This window comes from Loxodonta africana, chromosome 4 (genome assembly GCF_030014295.1).
Source record: "Loxodonta africana isolate mLoxAfr1 chromosome 4, mLoxAfr1.hap2, whole genome shotgun sequence".
In the NCBI taxonomy this organism is placed as follows: domain Eukaryota; kingdom Metazoa; phylum Chordata; class Mammalia; order Proboscidea; family Elephantidae; genus Loxodonta; species Loxodonta africana.
The window spans coordinates 187,386,227-187,405,452 of record NC_087345.1 but is presented as its reverse complement, the minus strand read 5'-3'; the positions used below and the strand labels follow the sequence as shown (position 1 = coordinate 187,405,452).

Here is a 19,226-nt window from a genome sequence, read left to right as displayed (position 1 = left end):
GTCTGTTTCCCTGGCCACCACACTGTGATTTCCTGGCCACCTTTTTGTTCTCTCAGGGATCCATGTGTTCTCTGACCTCTGGCCTTTGCACTCTGCCTAGAGTGGCTCCTCCCTCCACCTTTGCCAGGTTTTAGCTCCTGCCTCCTTCTCATCTCCGCTAAACCAGCTGTTGTGTGGAAAGCCCCCTGGCTCTGAAGAGATGGGGCACCCCTGTGTGATGCTGTGGGAGCCACCTGCTGCCCCCAGTTTGTGAACAGTTACCAGTATCGCTGTGCTGGGGGGCCTGCGGGAGGGCCTGACTGGTCATGTGCGCCCCATCGCCAGTGACCAGCATGCTGCCTGGCACATCGTGAGTGCTTGGTGTCTGTGCAACAAGGGGGCTCAGGGCACTTGTGTATGATCATACCCTTCATTTACCCATTGTCATCCGGTGGCCTGTCTGTGGCGTAATTAGTAGTCTGCTTTTGACATTATCACCTACTCCGTATAGATCCACGTCATCGCGTCACAGACCTCTCCCAGTCTGTCTGTTGATTACCCTCCTTCTCAAGAATTTCCTGACGTTCAGCCTCCTCCCCCAGCCTCCACTAATGAGGCTATATTTGTGGATTCTTCCTTTTTTTCACTTTCTCTTAAGCTCTTCCCATCCATTTATGAACATTAATATTATTTAATAGAAAATAATTAGTATTTTGTGTATTTAACATTTTTCCTTCAATGCATGCCTTTTTTTTTTTACATTTGTAATATTTAAGACTTTATCAATATTATAAACTGAATAATTTTAACTGTATAGATTTTCCTTAGAAAACAGGTTCTTAACATGGGTGATGTCTATTTAACTTTGTTTCTTTCTGGTGCAGTAATTCCACTTTATAAATACATTTGACAAAAATTATAGAAATAATAATTCCGTGGTTCAAAGAAGTATAAAACAATAAACTAAGAGAAACTTTAAAAGGCATTCTTAAACCTTGTAGTTCAGCTTTAGCAGTGGGCTTTGATATTTCTGAGCGCTTGTCTTCAAACTAAATTATTCCAATTAAAAAACTGATATTATTTGCTTTTAATTTTTAAACTTTAGCTGAACTTATCAGTTTAACTATTTAAAATAGGTTTGTCAGCAGCTACATGTAAAGCAACAGTTATCCCAATATATAAAGTGTAATTGAAAAAAATATGTATAAACAGACAAAAAATAGGCTTATCCTCTTCATATTCTTTATTGTCTTTGTTGGAACATTTGTTGTTTGTTGAAGTTCTGTTTGGTGTCATGTCACTGATAGAGTAAGAAAGTAACCTGTGGTTTCTGGAATTTGTTCCTTCCTTGGAGTCTAAGATTTGGCTACGTCAACACTGTCAGGTCACAGTCTGACCGTTAACCCATTTCACATCAGATTCATTGATCCCTCTGGCCTTTTAAAGATAGATATGATCAGGCAATATTCCCTGTTCAAAGGCCAGTGACATGAATTTACACAGTTCTAGAGCTGCTTTATGGATGCTAGTTTGTAGGGAAACTGAACTCATGTCATCTAGCCCTGGCATTTCCATGTCTTCCCAGGTGTACCTTGAGAGACTTTTGACGTATGCAGAGATAGATATCTGTCCAGCAAACTGGAAGCGAATTGTCCTTGGGGCCATCTTGCTGGCCTCCAAAGTGTGGGACGACCAGGCAGTCTGGAATGTGGATTACTGCCAGATCCTGAAAGACATCACGGTTGAAGACATGTGAGTAGAGATGCCATATTTTTATGCAAATAACGCACGCCTTCTGCATTTGTTTGCTGGCCTCACCCTCCCCCTACAAGGTGTTTTCTTCAGGTCCGTGTGCTAATTTTGTTTTTACATTAACACGTGGAAGGAGATTGGCATGGTGGCGCTTGTGGGGTAGCTCACGGGAACCCTGATGTAGACCACAAGTGTACCCGAAAAGCAGCAGAGCTAAGCCATTATCAGTTTCTGCGTAGTCTCAGAGAGAAAATGTTTACTGTTTCATCATATTTTACAAGTTCAGTCGCTTAAAATCAACATTCTGTCTATGGGTGCCTCTCATGTGTCTTCATTACTAGGGGCTGCCAGCCTCATCCCCCACAGCTTGGTGGAAGTGCCCTAAGCCTAGGGGAGAGGGTTTGGCTACCCTGAGCCTAGCTCTCAAGGCAGCATTACGGTGTTTCACACTGTATCAGTCCTCAGATTTAGATGAGGGTTGTCAGTAGGAGACCTGTAGACCTACTGGGCCTGCCTGGGATTTCCAGGGTCTGGTAATACAGGAAATAGGTTCAGAGCCACTTGGAGGAAGGAGGTATTTTAGGAAACAATCTGTGAAATACCACAGTTCTGTGCGATTTGTAGACACTCTGACACTATTCATGCTAAATTTTTCTCATACTCTTTGTTTGGCATAGTTCTAGAACAAACCTCCTCGAGGAAGCTTTAAGCTAGAGGAGGCTCCCAGCTGTGTCCCTAGTCACATCCATGTCCCTGGACCCAGTAATCCTTGGGGCACAGGATCTTCACAGCGCCTCAGTTTCTCCCCAGCTTAGGGCCCTCCTGGCCTCTGGTTATCGATTTCAGTGGTTTTTAGGATCCTCTTTGATAAGGTCGCTATGAGTTGGATTCAACTCGATGACATTGGGTTTGGTTTTGGTTTATGCTCTTAGATTTTTCATTGCAGAGCTTATTCCTACTAAACCAGCAAACAAAAACCAAAACCATTGCCCTCAAGTTGATTCCGAGCCATGGCAATCCTACAGGACAGAGTAGAACTGCCTCATAGTTTCCAAGGAGTGGCTGGTGGATTTGAACTGTTGACCTTTATTCCTACTGTAGACCTATAAAGCAGAAGGCAGGTTTTAATCTACACTACATAGCAGGACAAATAGAATTCTTGATCGTATTTCAAAGTGAAAACAGCTGCTGAAGCAGTTGTCATTCAGACCACAAAGGAAATGGACATTTGTGGGTAAGGCGATAAGAAAACTTGGCTTGTTACCTTAATTAGGTTTCTTTGTTGTTGTTGTTTTCATCAACTCCTCAATTTCATTTGACACTTGAGTTGCACACCACAAGAATGCTGTGGCAATGGTCCCTTTTTTTCTGAGCTGAACTTAGATTTCTGTGTGACGTGGGGGCGGGGGCTGGTCATGTTCTGTGAAAGCATGTGGAGGGCTCTCCCCACCGTAAGTAATTCTGTCCACTTAAAGTCAAAAGAAGAAAATGCTTGCTGGAGTCAGACTTAGGTTTCAAATTTTTCATCATTTATACCGCAGCTGTTTCCAAAAGGAAATGAGATAGTCACAAATATAAATTACAGGTAGCTTCTTGTTTTTGTTGTTGCGTGCCATTGGGTCGATTCCAACTGATAGCAACCCTATAGGAGAGAGTAGAACTGCCTCATAGAGTTTCCTAGGCTGTCACCTTTGCAGAGGCAGACTGCCAGATCTTTCTGGCTTCAAACCCTGACCTTTGGATTAGCAGCCGAGCGCTTACCCACTGCACCACCCTTAGGAACGTTAAAACAAAAGTAGGTGGAAAAGAGAGAAATGAAGAATGAAGAACATGAAGAGTGGGAAGGAGTTCTTTTGTGCTCCAATACTTAATCCACCAGGTTTAATTTACCAAAATGCCAGGAAAATTGGATAGCCTGGCAAAACTGAATTTTCGTGTAAACTGAGAATCAACCAGAAAATCCTTTTAGTTTATGTTAAACTTCAAGAAAATGTTTATAAAATATTCGTCAAGAGTCATGCATTGTTTAATTCACGTGTATCTCACTGAATCCTTTCAACAACCCAGTTTAAGGTGTATACTATTATGTCCACTCTGCAGACCGAGGCCTAAAAAACCCACTGCCGTCGGGTCGTTTCTGACTCAGCGAGTGACCCTATAGGACAGAGTAGAACTGCTCCATAGAGTTTCCGAGGAGCACCTGGCGGATTTGAACTGCTGACCTCTTGGTTAGCAGCCATAGCACTTAACCACTACGCCACCGGGGTTTCCGACTGAGGCCTAGAGAGGTTAAATATTGCCCAGCAAACAAGGGGAAGCTGACCCCCAGCTACTTAGGAAAGGGTCACCTTTCTTCATCCCAGTGACCGTTATGCAGTGATTGAGGGGAAAACAGTAGAAATTAACGTGTGCTTGTCCCCAGGTTCTGCATGAAGATGATTTAACTAAATGCCTGAAGTACTAATTTTGTAATTTGTTATTCTCTCCTTAGATAAAAATGGGGGAAGGTATTAATAAAAGATATTTTGGAATTCCAGGTACTTAGATTCTATTCACTGAAGGTTTAAATAACCAAGTTGGGAAAAACCAGTGCTGTTACGTAGGATACCTGTAATAGCAGTAACAGTTGCTGTCATCATAACTGTGATGCTCAGGGCAGCTGTCATTGGCTGAGCACTTCCCATATGTTAAGCCCAAAAGGAACAGTTTTGTCGTGTGCATTAGTTCTTCTAATACAGCTGCCTGTGAGGTAGCCCTCTTATTATTCCCATTTATAAATCAGACCGGGGCACTGAAAAGTTGTCCAGGTCGCCTGGCTTTTAACAAAGCCAGATTTTGTTTCTGTCTTCTATGTAACTGAAGATGAAATTGTTTCGTTTATCTAATATTTAAACAATAATTATTTTTTGAACGTTAAGTCCTTTTCTACTCGAAGGTAGAAAATTTGACTGTTTTGGTCAAAGTGCATTCAGCTGAAACTATCCTTAATATCCAGAATTGCTCTGAAATGGTGTTTTTCACGTTTTTTCTTTCTGTGGATAGTCTATACCTTAAACAGTTAATAGCCAAACACATAATAAAGCAGTTACAGATGGTATTTTCAAGTGCAAAATAGCGATAAACCCATTGCTGTTGAGTCGATTCTGACTCCTAGGAGATGTTACATGGGGTGGACCTGCTTCCTGACTCACTAATAAGGTGGTGAATATAATAGGAGTTGGCATGCAGGCAGGAGGCAAATATTCCAATCCATATTTTATCTGAAGAAAACAGAAAACTTTTTTAGTGTGGTTTTGTGCGTTTTTTGGAAGCCAGTGACCAGGCAGACCGCCTCGTCAGTCCTGAGCGCTGGCCTGGCCTTACCTTCCTACAGCCTTGGGTGAATAACCCCAAACACCTGCATCTGGGCAGACGTGGGGCACAGATGGGAATTTCTTGTCTTACAAGGTCAGATTCTAACCTCAGGAGAGTGGAATTTCCAAACAGGTTACTTAGGAAGCTTTGGGGCAGTGCCCTATTTCATCAACATCTGCTGGGCTGGAGCCAGCTTAGGAGTAGATCATCAACAAGCAGCAGCCCAGTGACAGCGGGGTTGTGACTTTTTTCGCTTTTCCTTTTCCCTCTCCGAGCCCTGGAGCCTGAAGGCCTCAGGCCAAGTAGAAGCCCAGCCAGACCAAGTTCTTGGCGTTCAAGAACCATTTGTTACGAGAATCACCGTGACCCGTTTGTAATGTGATGTGTATTTACGTACTGTAAAACCCAAAACCAAACCCAGTGCCTTCGAGTTGGTTCCGACTCATAGCGACCCTATAGGACAGAGTAGAACTGCCCCTATAGAGTTTCCAAGGAGTGCCTGGTGGATTCAAACTGCTAACCCTTTGGTTAGCAGCCACAGCACTTAACCACTGAGCCACCAGGGTTTCCTTACGTACTGTAAGAATCTCTAAATTCTCCTAAGAAAAATTGATCAAACAATTACATATATGCAAATTTGGGAAGGGAATATGCAAATGTTTCCCCTGCCAGAGGGAAAAAGGAAGTGGGAGGATTCTTTGTAGCAGGGGAGAGTAGCCAGAAAGGTTGCTTTTGTACATGTGTTTAAAATCCCTAGTGGTATAAGGGAATTCAGAGCTTCGTGTCCCCATACTGGTTTAGGGGGCAAGGCAGGTAACCACAACCACGTACAGCTTCACATCTTTGGCTCAGATGTGCTCAGTTGCTCCCAAATGGTTGGAGATTGAACCCTCCCCAGGGGTGCCACTGAAGAAAGGCCTGGTGATCTACGTCCACAAGTCAGCCCTTGAGAACCTCTGGAGCCCAGTGTTACTCTTGACACACACGTGGTCACCACAGCACATCCCAGTGTGCGGACGGGCCCGGAGCCCCGTGACGCGCCGCACATCGCACTGACAAAAGGACCAGAGCCACCTCCTTCGGGGACTGTGGCGCTGAACCCAGCTTATAGGAATAGTTAGAGATGCTGTGTTATTTTGCAGCATCAGCACAGAAGCATAGATCTCCTGTTAAGAATTTTTTAAATGTGTGCTTGGATCCGTCTTGTCCAGCAAGACCCAGGGAGCCCCCAGGAATGATTTTAGCTTTCATTGTCATCTCTGTGTAGGCAGACAGCTCTGAGCTGAATGAAGGCGGAGGAGGAAAGGCAGATGCCAAGTACACGTTGAGGAGGGAAGCGAGAAATGCGGACGTCATCGGGAGCTGGGCGCTCTGGGCCCAGGCAGAGGCGTGCACAAGGCTGTGGTGGTCCATTTTTCCAGCAGAGGCTTAGAAATTGAACCAAGATCACACGCCCACCTCTCCCCCAGGCTGGCAGCAGTCCCCCTTGGAGCCTGCGCTAGCCAGGCAGGTGGGCAGGCAGTGGCAGGGCTGCTGCACCCTGCCGTCTGCGCTGGCGTGAGCAGCTTCGAGTCCACACGTCTGGACTGTGCCGTGAGGCTGGCCTGCAGGAGAGGGTGGGTGCAGACACCTGTGCTGCCCACCTTACCTGCAGGAGTGTTAGATGAGGAAGCAGGTTCTCCCAGATTCGGCGGGTGTGTGCCACACAGGTGTCATTCTTGGTACGTGTGGAAGGAAGTCTTAGAACCCTCTCCCAAATGTAAATTAAAGCCCATGGGTCATAAAGCAAGCCTTAACAGAATCCAAAACATTGAAATATTATGAAGCATCTTCTCTGACCATAAGGCCATGAAAGTAGAAATCAATAACAGAAAAAAGCAGGGAAAAGAAATCAAACACTTAGAAACTGAAAATACACTGCTCAAAAACAGGTGGATTATAGAAGACATTAAGGATAGAGTAAAGAAATTCATAGAATCCAATGAGAATGAAAACACTTCCCATCAGAACTTTTGGGACACAGCAAAAGCAGTGCTCAGAGGTCAATTTTTATCAGTAAATGCACACACAGAAAAAGAAAAAAGGGCCAAAATCGAAGAATTATCTCTACAACTTGAACAAGTAGAGCAACAAAAGAAACCCTCAGGCACCAGAAGAAAGCAAATAATAAAAATTAGAGCAGAATTAAATGAAATAGAGGACAGGAAAACAATTGAAAGAGTTAACAAGACCAAAAGCTGGTTCTTTGAAAAAATTAACAAAATTGATAAACCATTGGCCAGAATGACAAAAGAAAAACAGGAGAGGAAGCAAATAACCTGAATAAGAAATGAGATGGGCGGTATTAGAGCAGACCCAACTGAAATTAAAAGAATCATATCAGACTACTACAAAAAATTGTACTCTTTAACAAACTTGAAAACCTAGAAGAAAGGGATGAATTTCTAGAAACACACTACCTACCTAAACTAATACAAACAGACGTAGAACAACTAAATAGACCCAAACAAAAGAAGACGTTGGAACGGTAATTTAAAAACTCCCAACAAAGAAAAGCCCTGGCTGGGATGGCTTCACCACAGAGTTCTACCAAACTTTGAGAGAAGAGTAAACACTACTACTACTAAAGGTATTTCAGAGCATAAAAAAGGACAGAATACTCCCAAACTCAGTCTATGAAGCCAGCATATCCTTGATACCAAAACCAGGTAAAGAGACTACAAAAAAAAGAAAATTATACACCTGTATCCCTCGTGGACTTAGATGCAAAAATCCTCAACAAAATTCTAGCCAGTAGAATCCAACAACATATCAAAAAAATAATTCACCATGACCAAGTGGGATTCATACCAGGTATGCAGGGGTGGTTCAACATTAGAAAAACAATCAGTGTAATCCATCACATAAATAAAACCAGAGACAAGAACCACATGATCTTACCAATTGTTACAGAAAAGGCATTTGACAAAGTTAAACACCCATTCATGATAAACACTCTCAGGAAACTAGGAATAGAGGGAAAATTTCCCAGCATAATAAAGGGCATTTATACAAAGCCAACAGCCAACATCATCCTAAATGGACAGAGCCTGAAAGCATTCCCCTTGAGATCGGGAACCAGACAAGGTTGCCCTTTATCACCGCTCTTACTCAACATTGAGCCGGAGGTCTTAGCCAGGGCAATTAGGCTAGATAAAGAAATAAAGGGTATCTAGGTTGGTAAGGAAAAAGTAAAAGTATCTCTATTTGTAGATGACATGATCTTATCCACAGAAAACACTAAGGAATCCTCAAGAAAACGCCTGAAACTAAGAGTTCAGCAGAGTATCGGGATACAAGGTAAACATACAAAAATCAGTCGGATTCCCTACACCAACAAAAAGAACATCAAAGAGGAAATCACCAAATCAATGCCATTTACAGGAGCCCCCAAGAAGATAAAATACTTAGGAATAAATCTTAGCAGAGATGTAAAAGACCTATACAAAGAAAACTCCAAGACGCTTCTGCAAGAAACCAAGAGAGACCTACATAAGTGGAAAAACATACCTTGCTCGTGGATAGGAAGACTCAGCATTGTAAAAATGTCTGTTTTACCAAAAGCGATATATAGATACAATGCAATTCCAATCCAAATTTCAATGACATCTTTTAATGAGATGGAGAAATAAATCACCAACTTCATATGGAAGGGAAAGAGGCCCCGGATAAGTAAAGCATTACTGAAAAAGAACAAAGTGGGAGGTCTTACTCTACCTGATTTTAGAACCTGTTATGCCGCCATAGTAGTCAAAACAGCCTGGTACTGGTACAACAACAGATACATAGATCAATGGAATGGAATTGAGAATTTAGACATAAATCCATCCACATATGAGCAGCTGATATTTGACAAAGGCCCAAAGTCAGTTAAAGGGGGAAAAGACAGTCTCTTTAATAGATGGTGCTGGCATAACTGGATATCCATCTCAAAAAAACGAAACAAGACCCATATCTCACACCATGTACAAAAACGAACTCAAAATGGATCAAAGACCTAAATACAAAATCTAAAATGATAAAGATCGTGGAAGAAAAAATAGGGGCAACGCTGCGAGCCCTAATAAATGGCATAAACAATATACAAAACATTACTAACAGTGCACACACACCAGAAGAGAAACTAGATAGCTGGGAGCTCCTAAAAATCAAACACCTATGCTCATCCAAAGACTTCACCAAAAGAGTAAAAAGACTACCTACACTGGGAAAAAGTTTTTAGCTGTGACATTTCCGACCAGCGTCTGATCTCTAAAATCTACATGATACTGCAAAAACTCAACTACAAAAAGACAAGTAACCCGATTAAAAAATGGGCAAAGGATATGAACAGACGCTTCACTAAAGAAAACATTCAGGAAGCTAACAGATACATGAGGAAATGCTCACGATCATTAGCCATTAGAGAAATGCAAATCAAAACTACAGTGAGATTCCATCTCACTCCAGCAAGGCTGGCATTAATCCAAAAAACACAAAATAATAAATGTTGGAGAGGTCGTGGAGAGACTGGAACACTTACACACTGCTGATGGGAATGCAAAATGGTACAACCACTTTGGAAATTTATATTTTTTTAAAAGCTAGAAATAGAACTATCATACGATCCAGCAATCCCTCTCCTCGGAATATATCCTAGAGAAATAAGAGCCTTTACACAAACAGATATATGCATACCCATGTTCATCGCAGCACTGTTTACAATAGCAAAAAGATGGAAGGAACCAAGGTGCCCATCGACGGATGAATGGATAAATAAATTATGGCATATTCACACAATGGAATACTACGTGTCTATAAAGAACAATGATGAATCTGTGAAACATTTCATAATACGGATGAATCTGGAAGGCATTACGCTGAGTGAAATTAGTCAGTTGCAAAAGGACAAATACTGTATGAGACCACTATTATAAGAACTCTAGATAGCATTTAAACACAGAAAAAAATATTCTTTGATGGTTATGAGAGTAGGGAGGGAGGGAGGGAGAGGGATATTCACTAATTAGACAGTGGAAAAGAACTATTTTAGGTGAAGGGAAAGACAACACAATACAGGAGAAGTCAGCACAACTGGGCTAAACCAAAAGAAAAGAAGTTTCTTGGATAAACCAAAAGCTTCGAAGGCCAGTGTAGCAGGGTTGGGGGTTTGGGGACCATGGTTTCAGGGGACATATAGGTCAATTGGCATAACAAAATCTATTAAAAAAATATTCTGCATCCCGCTTTTGTGAGTGGCGTTTGGGGTCTCAAACAGTAACAAGCATCCATGTAAGATGCATCAATTGGTCTCAACCCACATGGAGCAAAGAAGAATGAAGAACACCAAAGACGCAAGGTAATTATGAGCCCAAGAGACACAGAAAGGGCTAGCTACGTAAATCCAAGACTGTATCAGCCTGAGACCAGAAGAACTAGATGGTGCCTGACTACAAGGAATGACTGCCCTGACAGGGAACAGGACAGAGACTCCCTGATGGAGCAAAAGAACAGTGGGATGCAGACCTCTAATTCTCATAAAAAAGATCAGACTTAATGGTCTGACTGAGACTAGAAGGACCCCGGAGGTCATGATCCCCAGACTTCTGTTAGCCTAAGACAGGAACCATTCCTAAAGCCAACTCTTCAGACAGAGATTGGACTGGACCATAAAATAGAAAATGATACTGGTGAGGAGTGAGCTTCTTGGATCAAGTAGCCACATGAGACTATGTGGGCAGCTCCTGTCTGGAGGGGAGATGAGAAGGCAGAGGAGGTCAGAAGCTGGCTGAACGGACAGGGGAATACAGGGTGGTGAGGAGGAGTATGCTGTCATATTACGGGGATTCCAACTAGGAATATATAGCAAGATGTATATAAATTTTTGTATGAGAAACTGACTTGATTTGTAAAATTCACTTAAAGCGCAATAAAAAAAAATCACCAATATTTACGTATATTTTATTTTTGCAAACTTAGGCCCACATTGTGTAAACTATGTATAAACTTCTTTGTCAGTTAGCAATAAACAATATCGCATGTCATTAAGTAATCTTTAGTTGGTAGCAGAAGCAAACAATCTGGGCTTTTCCTTGGAGCTCCTTAGGAACACACATGTTTTGGGTGGAATAGCTTTTTAAATTTTTGGTGCCACCTGAGTGCATCTTACAGGGCCACTTTTGACCTCCCCTGTCTGAGCACCCCAATGTGACCTTTTGATATTTATCACTGTACAATCAAAGGAATTTGACTTGGAGCTCCATTAGTGGACCTCTGGCAGTGTGCGAGTCTAGGTTGGAAAGCAGCTGACGTGGGCATGCAGCCCACAGGAGCAGGCGGATGAGCGTTTTCAGGAGGAGCGTCACTGGAAACTCACAGGTAGAAAAACCAGGGAAACGGCGTGCAGCTGGTATTCACCAGTGCTAATCGTACTTCAGATCGGGGCTGAACTTTGTGTGGGAGAGACAGAGGGCATGCGCCCGCCTCAGTCACTTTCCCCAAGGGTAAGTCCTCCCCATCACAGGCTCTCCTTCAGCTCCACATGGCAGTCGGTCTCGCTGGGAAAGGGCACAGTGAAATGCGGTCGTCAGAGCTCTGTAGGCAGAGCTGCAGTTAAAAAGCCTTGGGTTGGTTGGTTGGTTACGTTTTGTGACAATGCTGTGAGGAAAGTAGCTGTTGGGGTCGTTCTTGTGTGTACAGAAAGGAATCCAGAACAAGGAGCAGCCCAGGGACTTGTCTGAGTGTTGTGAGCCAGTAGGGACACAGGGCGAGAACCCTCCACCCCGGCCTTTGTGTGGAGTAGCCCACATGGGAAATAGATGCCCCAGGCCTAGTTTTTGAAGTGAGCCCAGGTTTCCAGAGAAGCAGGCAGGATATTAGATGGTGGAAACAACCCTTTTCTCCGTTTCAGAGACCTCTTTGCCAGGTTATCAACTGCACCGGGTTTCTTTATTTTGTTAGTCGCCATCGAGTTGACTCCAACCCATGGCGGCCCTTTGCGTGCAGAGTGGAACTGCTTCGTAGTGTTGACTCAGTGTGGTAGATGTTTCTGAAGTGTAGTTTTTGTTTACCAACTTGAATGTGTTTTTTATAAGGTTTTACGCCAGGACTATTTCCTCGTAATTATCCAGATGAGGGCCGTGAACTCAGGAGCCTGTCCTCACCCCGCCAGCATGGCTTTCTAACGGCCTGTGACTCAGCAAGCCCTTCAAGATGTACTGCTGCAGTTTGGAAATTCAAATTTTGGAAGGTGTTTTTATTTTCTAAATCCTGCCTTTGTCTGAAAGCACAACAGCTCCAAAATCTCTGATTTTCCTGAAGTTTAAACAGAAGCATTCAAGAAACTCAAGCCTAGAGGAAGGCTGTCCCACTCCCCCAAGCCCCCCAGAACAGTGGGAAAATGCAGCCTTGTTCAAAAACAGCTTCATCTTGATTTTACTCATAGTTTATGCCCCTAACAGGGCTCACTGATGCCTGTATACCATCTTGGTAAGGATTAACAAACCAGGTCTTAGTTCTCTTACAATATTAAAAAGCAAGGTTTTCTTCTTAGCATTAGAGTAAGATCGGCACTGACACCTTCTGGCCACCAGGCGGCGGTGTGTCCACAGGCAGCTCTCAGGGCACCAGGAGAGCCCCTTTGAGCCCATTGTTTTGGCATTTCTGGGTTTAGCTGTATTTTTGACATTCTTGTTTTATTAAAATCTCATTTGGGTCCTAGTATATGATGAGATGGTCTTCAATTAAAACTCATTTTTAATGAGGCCTGAATAAAAGTCACCTAAAAAGTAATGTAAATTCCTTGAAAATACATAATTTAACACACTTTATATATTTGGGGCCTGTGTCTGTAGTAATAGTAACAGTAACAAGCTATATATACTGTTTACTCGATTGGAAGCACGCAGGCCTTGGGCAGCATCTCTCCTCCTTGCTGGGGTTTCCTGAACCTCATTTACCCAGTGGCCCTAACCCCCTAAACCAGCGGCCCTTGCTCACCTCTGCCTTCCTGCCCGTGGTGTCCTTGGTATTCCGTCGCTGAGTGACTGCAGCAGGAGACAGGAAAGGGCCTCCTCGGGTTTGTCAGGGAGGCGACTCACGAGGAATAGGAGGGGGGCTCGGACACCACACGGGGCAGAGATGATACTAAGCCTGAGGCCCGACAGAACAGGGTCAGCATGTATGGGGGCTGGAACTGGGCAGCTTGGTGCTCAGTGGAGTTGGTGACGTGTGACTCAGAATCCAGACCTGGGATCCTGGCCAGAAGGCATGGGTGCAGAGACATGACAAGGGTGCCTGGGCCCCGCACTTGAGAATGGGCCTCACCGACGGGCTTATTCACGGTGGGCGTTCCTTACAGGCAGGGGTAACCATGGGGCCTGTCCTCCTGCTGGGAGTAGCGGGTGGCTGGATGGGCCCAGTCCTCTGACTGCTCCACCCTGTCTGGGCTGGGTGCGTGGCCTTCAGTCAGAGTAATTATCGAGCTCTATCTGTAAGTCAGGTACTGCCCTAGGCTCGGCGGTAAAACCAGGTAAGTCACAGTCTGTGGCTGCAAGAGACAAGCAGGGAGACAGCAGTAAGCCAGCTATCACAGGAGCTTGATGAAGCACAGAGGTCGGCGGCTGTGGCATGTGCTGTGGAGGAGCATCCCATGGGGCTCCTGGGGCGTATGGCCAGTGCTCAGCAAACAGCCTGTCCCTAAGGACTTCTTCTTTTCCAGCTAATAAAAAACCAAACCAGTTGCCATCCAGTGGGTTCTAACCCATGGCGACGTTGTATGGGTCAGAGTAGAACTGTGCTCCCGAGGGTTTTCAGATTTTTTCAGAAGTAGATCACCAGGCCTTTTTTCTGAGACACCGCTGGCTGGATCCGAACCTCCAGCCTTTCAGTTGGTAGCAAAGCACATTAACTGCACCACCCAGGAACTAGCTATTGGGAGATAAACCTAATTTTGAAAATCACTGACATGGGGGCAGTTCTCAAAGTAGATGTTATAAAATTTACTTTGTCCTGGTCACACGTCACTGGCTTTCATCAAAATGTCAGACCACCTGGACTGATTGATGCCTTTACTGACCCACCTCCTTTGTGGAGGGGTCTCAGAGTGTGGCCTAAGGACTGCCAGCATCGCTATCACTTGGGCACTTGTCAGAAACGCAGATTCTCAGGCCCTGCCCCAGACCTGCTGAGTCGGAGGCTCTGGGGCCTAGCGGCCTGTTCTACCAAGCCTCCAGGTGATTGGTGCACGGTCCAGTGTGGGAACTCCCCCTGCTCTCCTTCTTCACAGGCAGTGAAACCAGTCCCTACTCATGGTGACCCCAGGTGTGTCACAGTAGAACTGTGCTCCGCAGGGTTTTCAGTGCTGCTCTTTTGGAAGTAGATCACCAGGCGTTTCTTCCAGGGTGCCGCTGAATAGACTGAGAACCTCAAGCTTTGGGTTAGTAGCCGTGCATGTTTACTGTTGGCACCACCTCAGAGTCGGTAGGTTCCCTTCGTCAGTGTCTGGGCTAGGTTTCTTTGTCACCCACCCCTTCCACCCTTTGCCTTCGCTCCTGTCCTCCAGGCGGCTGAGAAGGGACACTGAGAAGGCAGCAGTCAGTGTGGTCCTCAGAGGCCAGCAGAAGAGCCTCTTCCTCTGGGTGTCTGTCAGGGTCCTCACTGGACTCTGCCTGGCAGCTCTTGACGGCTTCATCTGCTCCACCAGGCGAGCTGGTTAAGCCAACGCTCACACTGAGATTTGCAGCAGGAGCCCGCTGTACGTGTGAAGTCTGCGCGGAAACGAATCGCCAGAAGCACTTCTGGTGATCATCCCAGTTAATCAGGCCCCGTCCTTCTGGGCGTGGGATCAAGGAGACTTGGATTTTCATGCCAGCTTGGTGGTTAAGCCGCCACTCTGGTGTCCAGCCAGGCAGTGAGTCAGATGGCTTTTTCCCCGGAGGATGCAGTTTTCTGGAGCTTGGTCTTCGGCAGCTGCGGTGGCAGCTGAGCGTGTGCTGTTTCTGTCTTTGCAGGAATGAGCTAGAGCGACAGTTTCTTGAATTGCTCCAGTTCAACATCAACGTTCCTTCCAGTGTTTATGCCAAGTATTATTTTGATCTCCGTTCTCTGGCAGAAGCAAACAACCTGAGCTTCCCCTTGGAGCCCCTCAGCAGGGAGAGGGCTCACAAGCTTGAGGTAAGATGCTTAAAAAAAAAAAAAAATTTTTTTTTGTTGTTTTGTTTTTTTTGAGTGCATTACTGCAGGTGCATCTTCTGGATACCATAGAAGTGTTTGAGAACAATGATAATTTCTCCTGTTACCATATAAGGACAAGGTGCCCTGGATTGATAGCTGGTCAGTTAATTTAGTTGATTATAATTTTTATGGCCTCTTTTTTTTTCAGTTGTGCTTTAGGTGAAAGTTTACAGAGCAAATTAGTTTCCCATTCAGTAGTTTGCACATAAAGTGTTTCATGGCTTTGGTTTCATTCCCCGCAATATGTCGGCACTCTCCCCTTTTCTGCCCTGGGTTCCCCATTTTCTTCTTCCTGGTTGTCTACCCTTCCTGCCTTCTCATTATAATTGATTGTTCTAACGGTTACATTCCTCTCAGATGTTATTGTTTATCTCATGTGCTTGTCTCTTGTTTGGCGGGGAGGTGGTGTCCAGGGATGGTTTCATTTCCAGCTCAGAAGTGTGTCTTAGGGCCTAGTCTTACGGGTTCCTCCAGTCTCTGTCAGACCAGAAAGCCTATTCTTTTTTGTGAATTTGATTTATTGTTCTACAGTTTTCTCCTGCTGTGTCCAGGACCCTCTGTTGTGATCCTAGTCAGAGCTGTTGGTAGCGGTGCCAGGCGCCATCTAGTTCTTCTGGTCCCGGGGTAGTATAGGCTGCGGTTCATGTGGTCAGTTAGTCCTTTGGACTATTGCTGCTTTGAGCGCTTGGTCTCCTTCACTCTCTTTCACTCCAGTTGGGAAGATACCCATAGTTGTATCTTAGATGGCCACTCACAAGCTTTCAAGACCCCAGAAGCTACTCCCCAGAGTAGGATGCAAAACATTGTCTTCATGAACTGTGTTGTGCCAGTTGATGTAGATGTCCCCCGCATCTATGGCCTATTATCTTCTAGCCTAGGAGCTTCATATTTTTAATAACTTTTTTAATTGTGGTAAAAACATATTTAACGAAACATTTGCCAATTCACCCTTTTTATGTGTACAATACAGTGACATTAATTGTGTTCCCCGTGTTGTATAACCATCACCAATATCCATTTCCAAAATTTTTTGTCACTCTTGACAGAAACTCAGTACCCCTTAAGCAGTGACTCCCCCTCAGTTCCTCTCACCTGCCTCTGGTAATCAGTAATAAGGTTTAGTCTCTACGTGTTTGTCAGTTCTAGATATCGTCATAGAAGTGGGGTCATACGGTGTTTGTCCTCTTGAGTCTGACTTGTTTCACTCAGCATAATGATTTCAAGGTTCATTCATGTCGTAGCATGTATCAGGACTTCTCTTTCTGGCTGAGTAGTATTCCGTTGTATGTGTGTTCCACACTGTATCTGTTCATCCGTGGATGGGCATTTAGGCTGTTTCCGCCTCTTGGCTGTTGTGAGTAGTGCTGCAGTGAACACTGGTGTACATGTGTCTGGTTAAGTCCCCGCTTTCACGCCTCTTGGGTCTCTCCCTAGGAGTGCGATTGCTGGGCCGTATTGGAGTTCTGTGTTTAACTTTTTGAGGACCACGCAAACTGTTTTCCACAGGGGCTGCACCATTTTACAGTCCCACCAGCAGTGGACAAGGGTTCTAATCCTTGCCAACACTTGTTACTTTGGTTTTTTTTTTCTGATACTAGCCACTCTGCACAGATGCCACAAGTGGATGGCTTTTAAAGGACAGAAATTTGTTGTCTCACACTTGAGAAAGCTGGAAGTCCACACTCAGGGCCTGGCTCCAGGGGCCAGTCCTTCCTTGTCTATTTCAGCTTCTGTAGCTGCCAGCACTTCTTTTAGAGACTCTTGGTCCATCACCCGTCTTCCTTTGTCTCCACCTGTCTGTTTGTGTCTGATGTGCCCTTTTTATAACTCACAAATGATTAGATTTAGAACCCACCCTACCTGGGTATGACCTAAATAACATAACAAAGAAGACATTATTTCCAAGCAAGATCACACACATAGAGGGGCCAGCATTCTTGGGGGGCCACAGTTCAATCCATAACAACCTCCTAGCTGTCCTCCTTGATTTCTCTCTCTCCCCTCCAGCCCGTCCTCTGCACTGCCCCTAGGACCGTTTTTCTAAAATGCATTTATGAGTCTCAGAATGTTCACTGATAAACATGCTAGCAGTTTTTCACTGGTTAAGCCAGCCAGCCCAGTGGGGGCAGCCTTTTCAGCCTGGCCCTGGCCACTCTCCCCTTCCCACTCCTTACTGCCCTAGGGTAGCCTTCCCTCAAGCCCTAGTCTCACCCCACCTGTCACCCAGCCCAGCACCATGTGGCTGTGGTTTCCTACCTTCTCTGAGAATGCCCCACCCTTCCTGATGGTTTCCTTCTCCTCCTTCAAGCCCTAGCCTCACCCCACCCCTCACCCAGCCCAGCACCACATGGTCATGATTTTATCTTCTCTTAGAACATCCTGTCCCTCCTGATGGTTTCCTCCTCCTCCTTCAAGCCCTAGCCTCACCTCACTTCTCACCCAGCCCAGCACCACATGGCCATGGTTTTACCTCCTCTTAGAAGGCCTTGTCCCCCCTGACGGTTTCCTCCTCCTCTTTCAAGCCTGGTTCTGCCACCCTTCTTCAGTGAAGAGGATCCCTTTTGGGACCCCAGAAAGACACTCAGCTGCTAGATCTTCTGCGTTCAGTGTGTTTTGAACACACCTCTCTTGTGTGTGTGCCTCTATTATGTTGTTTTGTGTTCAGCTATTGTTTAGTGAGCACCTCCTGAGTACCAGACTCTTTATAAGCACTGAGTGACAGTCATGAACCCCATAGATAGATCCACGCCCTTTCGGAGTTTACCTCTTGGTGGGAGGAGACAGACAATAAACAATAAACGTAATAAATTGGTAGTATGTTAGAAGGTGAGAAAAATAAAAGTGCAGCGGGGTAAGGGAGTTGCTTTATGAAGCAGCCCCCCAAGTAGGTGACATTCACATGGAGACTTGGCCGTGGCAAGGCATGAGGTGCCTAGCCATCTGGAGGAAGGGGCCTCGGGGACAGCAGCCCAGTGTGATGGAGGCCTGGCAGGGAGAGGGGAAATGAGATGGGGCTGAATTCCACAGGTTTTGTGGCGCATGATGATGGGTCTCTGGGTTTTAAGGGGCCATGGTGGGGTTCTGAGCAGAGGACTGATGAGATTGGATGTGACCTTTAAAAGGAGCACTCTGGCTCTGGGGGCAAAGGTGGAAGCAGGGAGACCAGCTGGAAGGGTGACTGCCTCAGTCCAGGTGAGGCACGGTGGGGGTCTGACCAGGGCGGCTGTGGAGGAGGGAAGGCAGGAGAGAGTGGCCGGTGACTTCTTTGCCCCATCCCTTCACGGTGATGGCCACTGTGTCTGTTCCCTGGCCCCTGGCACCACCCCCGGCTTATCACTTAGACTGTAGAAATAAAAAGGCCTCATCTTTGCGTCATCATAAGCAACTCACCCCTATCCTTGGGATAATCTTGTCGAATGTGGAGGCGACCTTGACCAGGACAGACCCTCTGGGCTGAGAGTGGGCTGCCTTGCCTCTGACAGGACAGCTGTCATCCTGCACCTGAGGACAGCCTGGGAGAGCCAGGGAGAGCGGTGGCCGACACTGACCCCAGATAGCCCTGGCCTTGCTCAGGGCCGTGGCAGGCGCTTCACCCACCTTAGGCCTGTGTCCTCACCAGTGACACCCTGCACTTCTGTGATTCCCTCCTGGTCCCTTATTCGCGTCGACTCTTCTTCTCGATCCTTTTCTGCTCTGAAGCTGCCAGTTGCTGCCATATGTGGCACAGCACTAAACTCCTAAGCATTGTGTCTCATCCAAGTTAACAGCATCCCTGTGGGAAAGGCGCTGTCAGTGTCACATTCAGAGAGAAGGTTGCAGGATCTGAGATACAGACACATGCCCAGGATGGCCCACCATGAGGTGGTGGAGCTGGGATTGAGTCCAGGTCT

The 19,226-nt window shown here is 45.5% G+C and overlaps 1 protein-coding gene across 4 annotated transcripts in view; it reads left to right on the top strand.

Moving 5' to 3' along the window:
- The window catches only part of CCNY (cyclin Y), a 391,131-nt gene that overhangs the window by 368,526 nt on the left and 3,379 nt on the right, over positions 1-19,226 (top strand). For all 4 annotated transcript variants that reach the window (XM_023539756.2, XM_003420701.4, XM_023539755.2 and 1 more), the window contains 2 exons: positions 1,565-1,731; positions 15,114-15,276. In XM_023539756.2, coding sequence (XP_023395524.1) covers positions 1,565-1,731; positions 15,114-15,276 — 330 coding nt within the window. The remainder of the gene's footprint in view (positions 1-1,564; positions 1,732-15,113; positions 15,277-19,226) is intronic.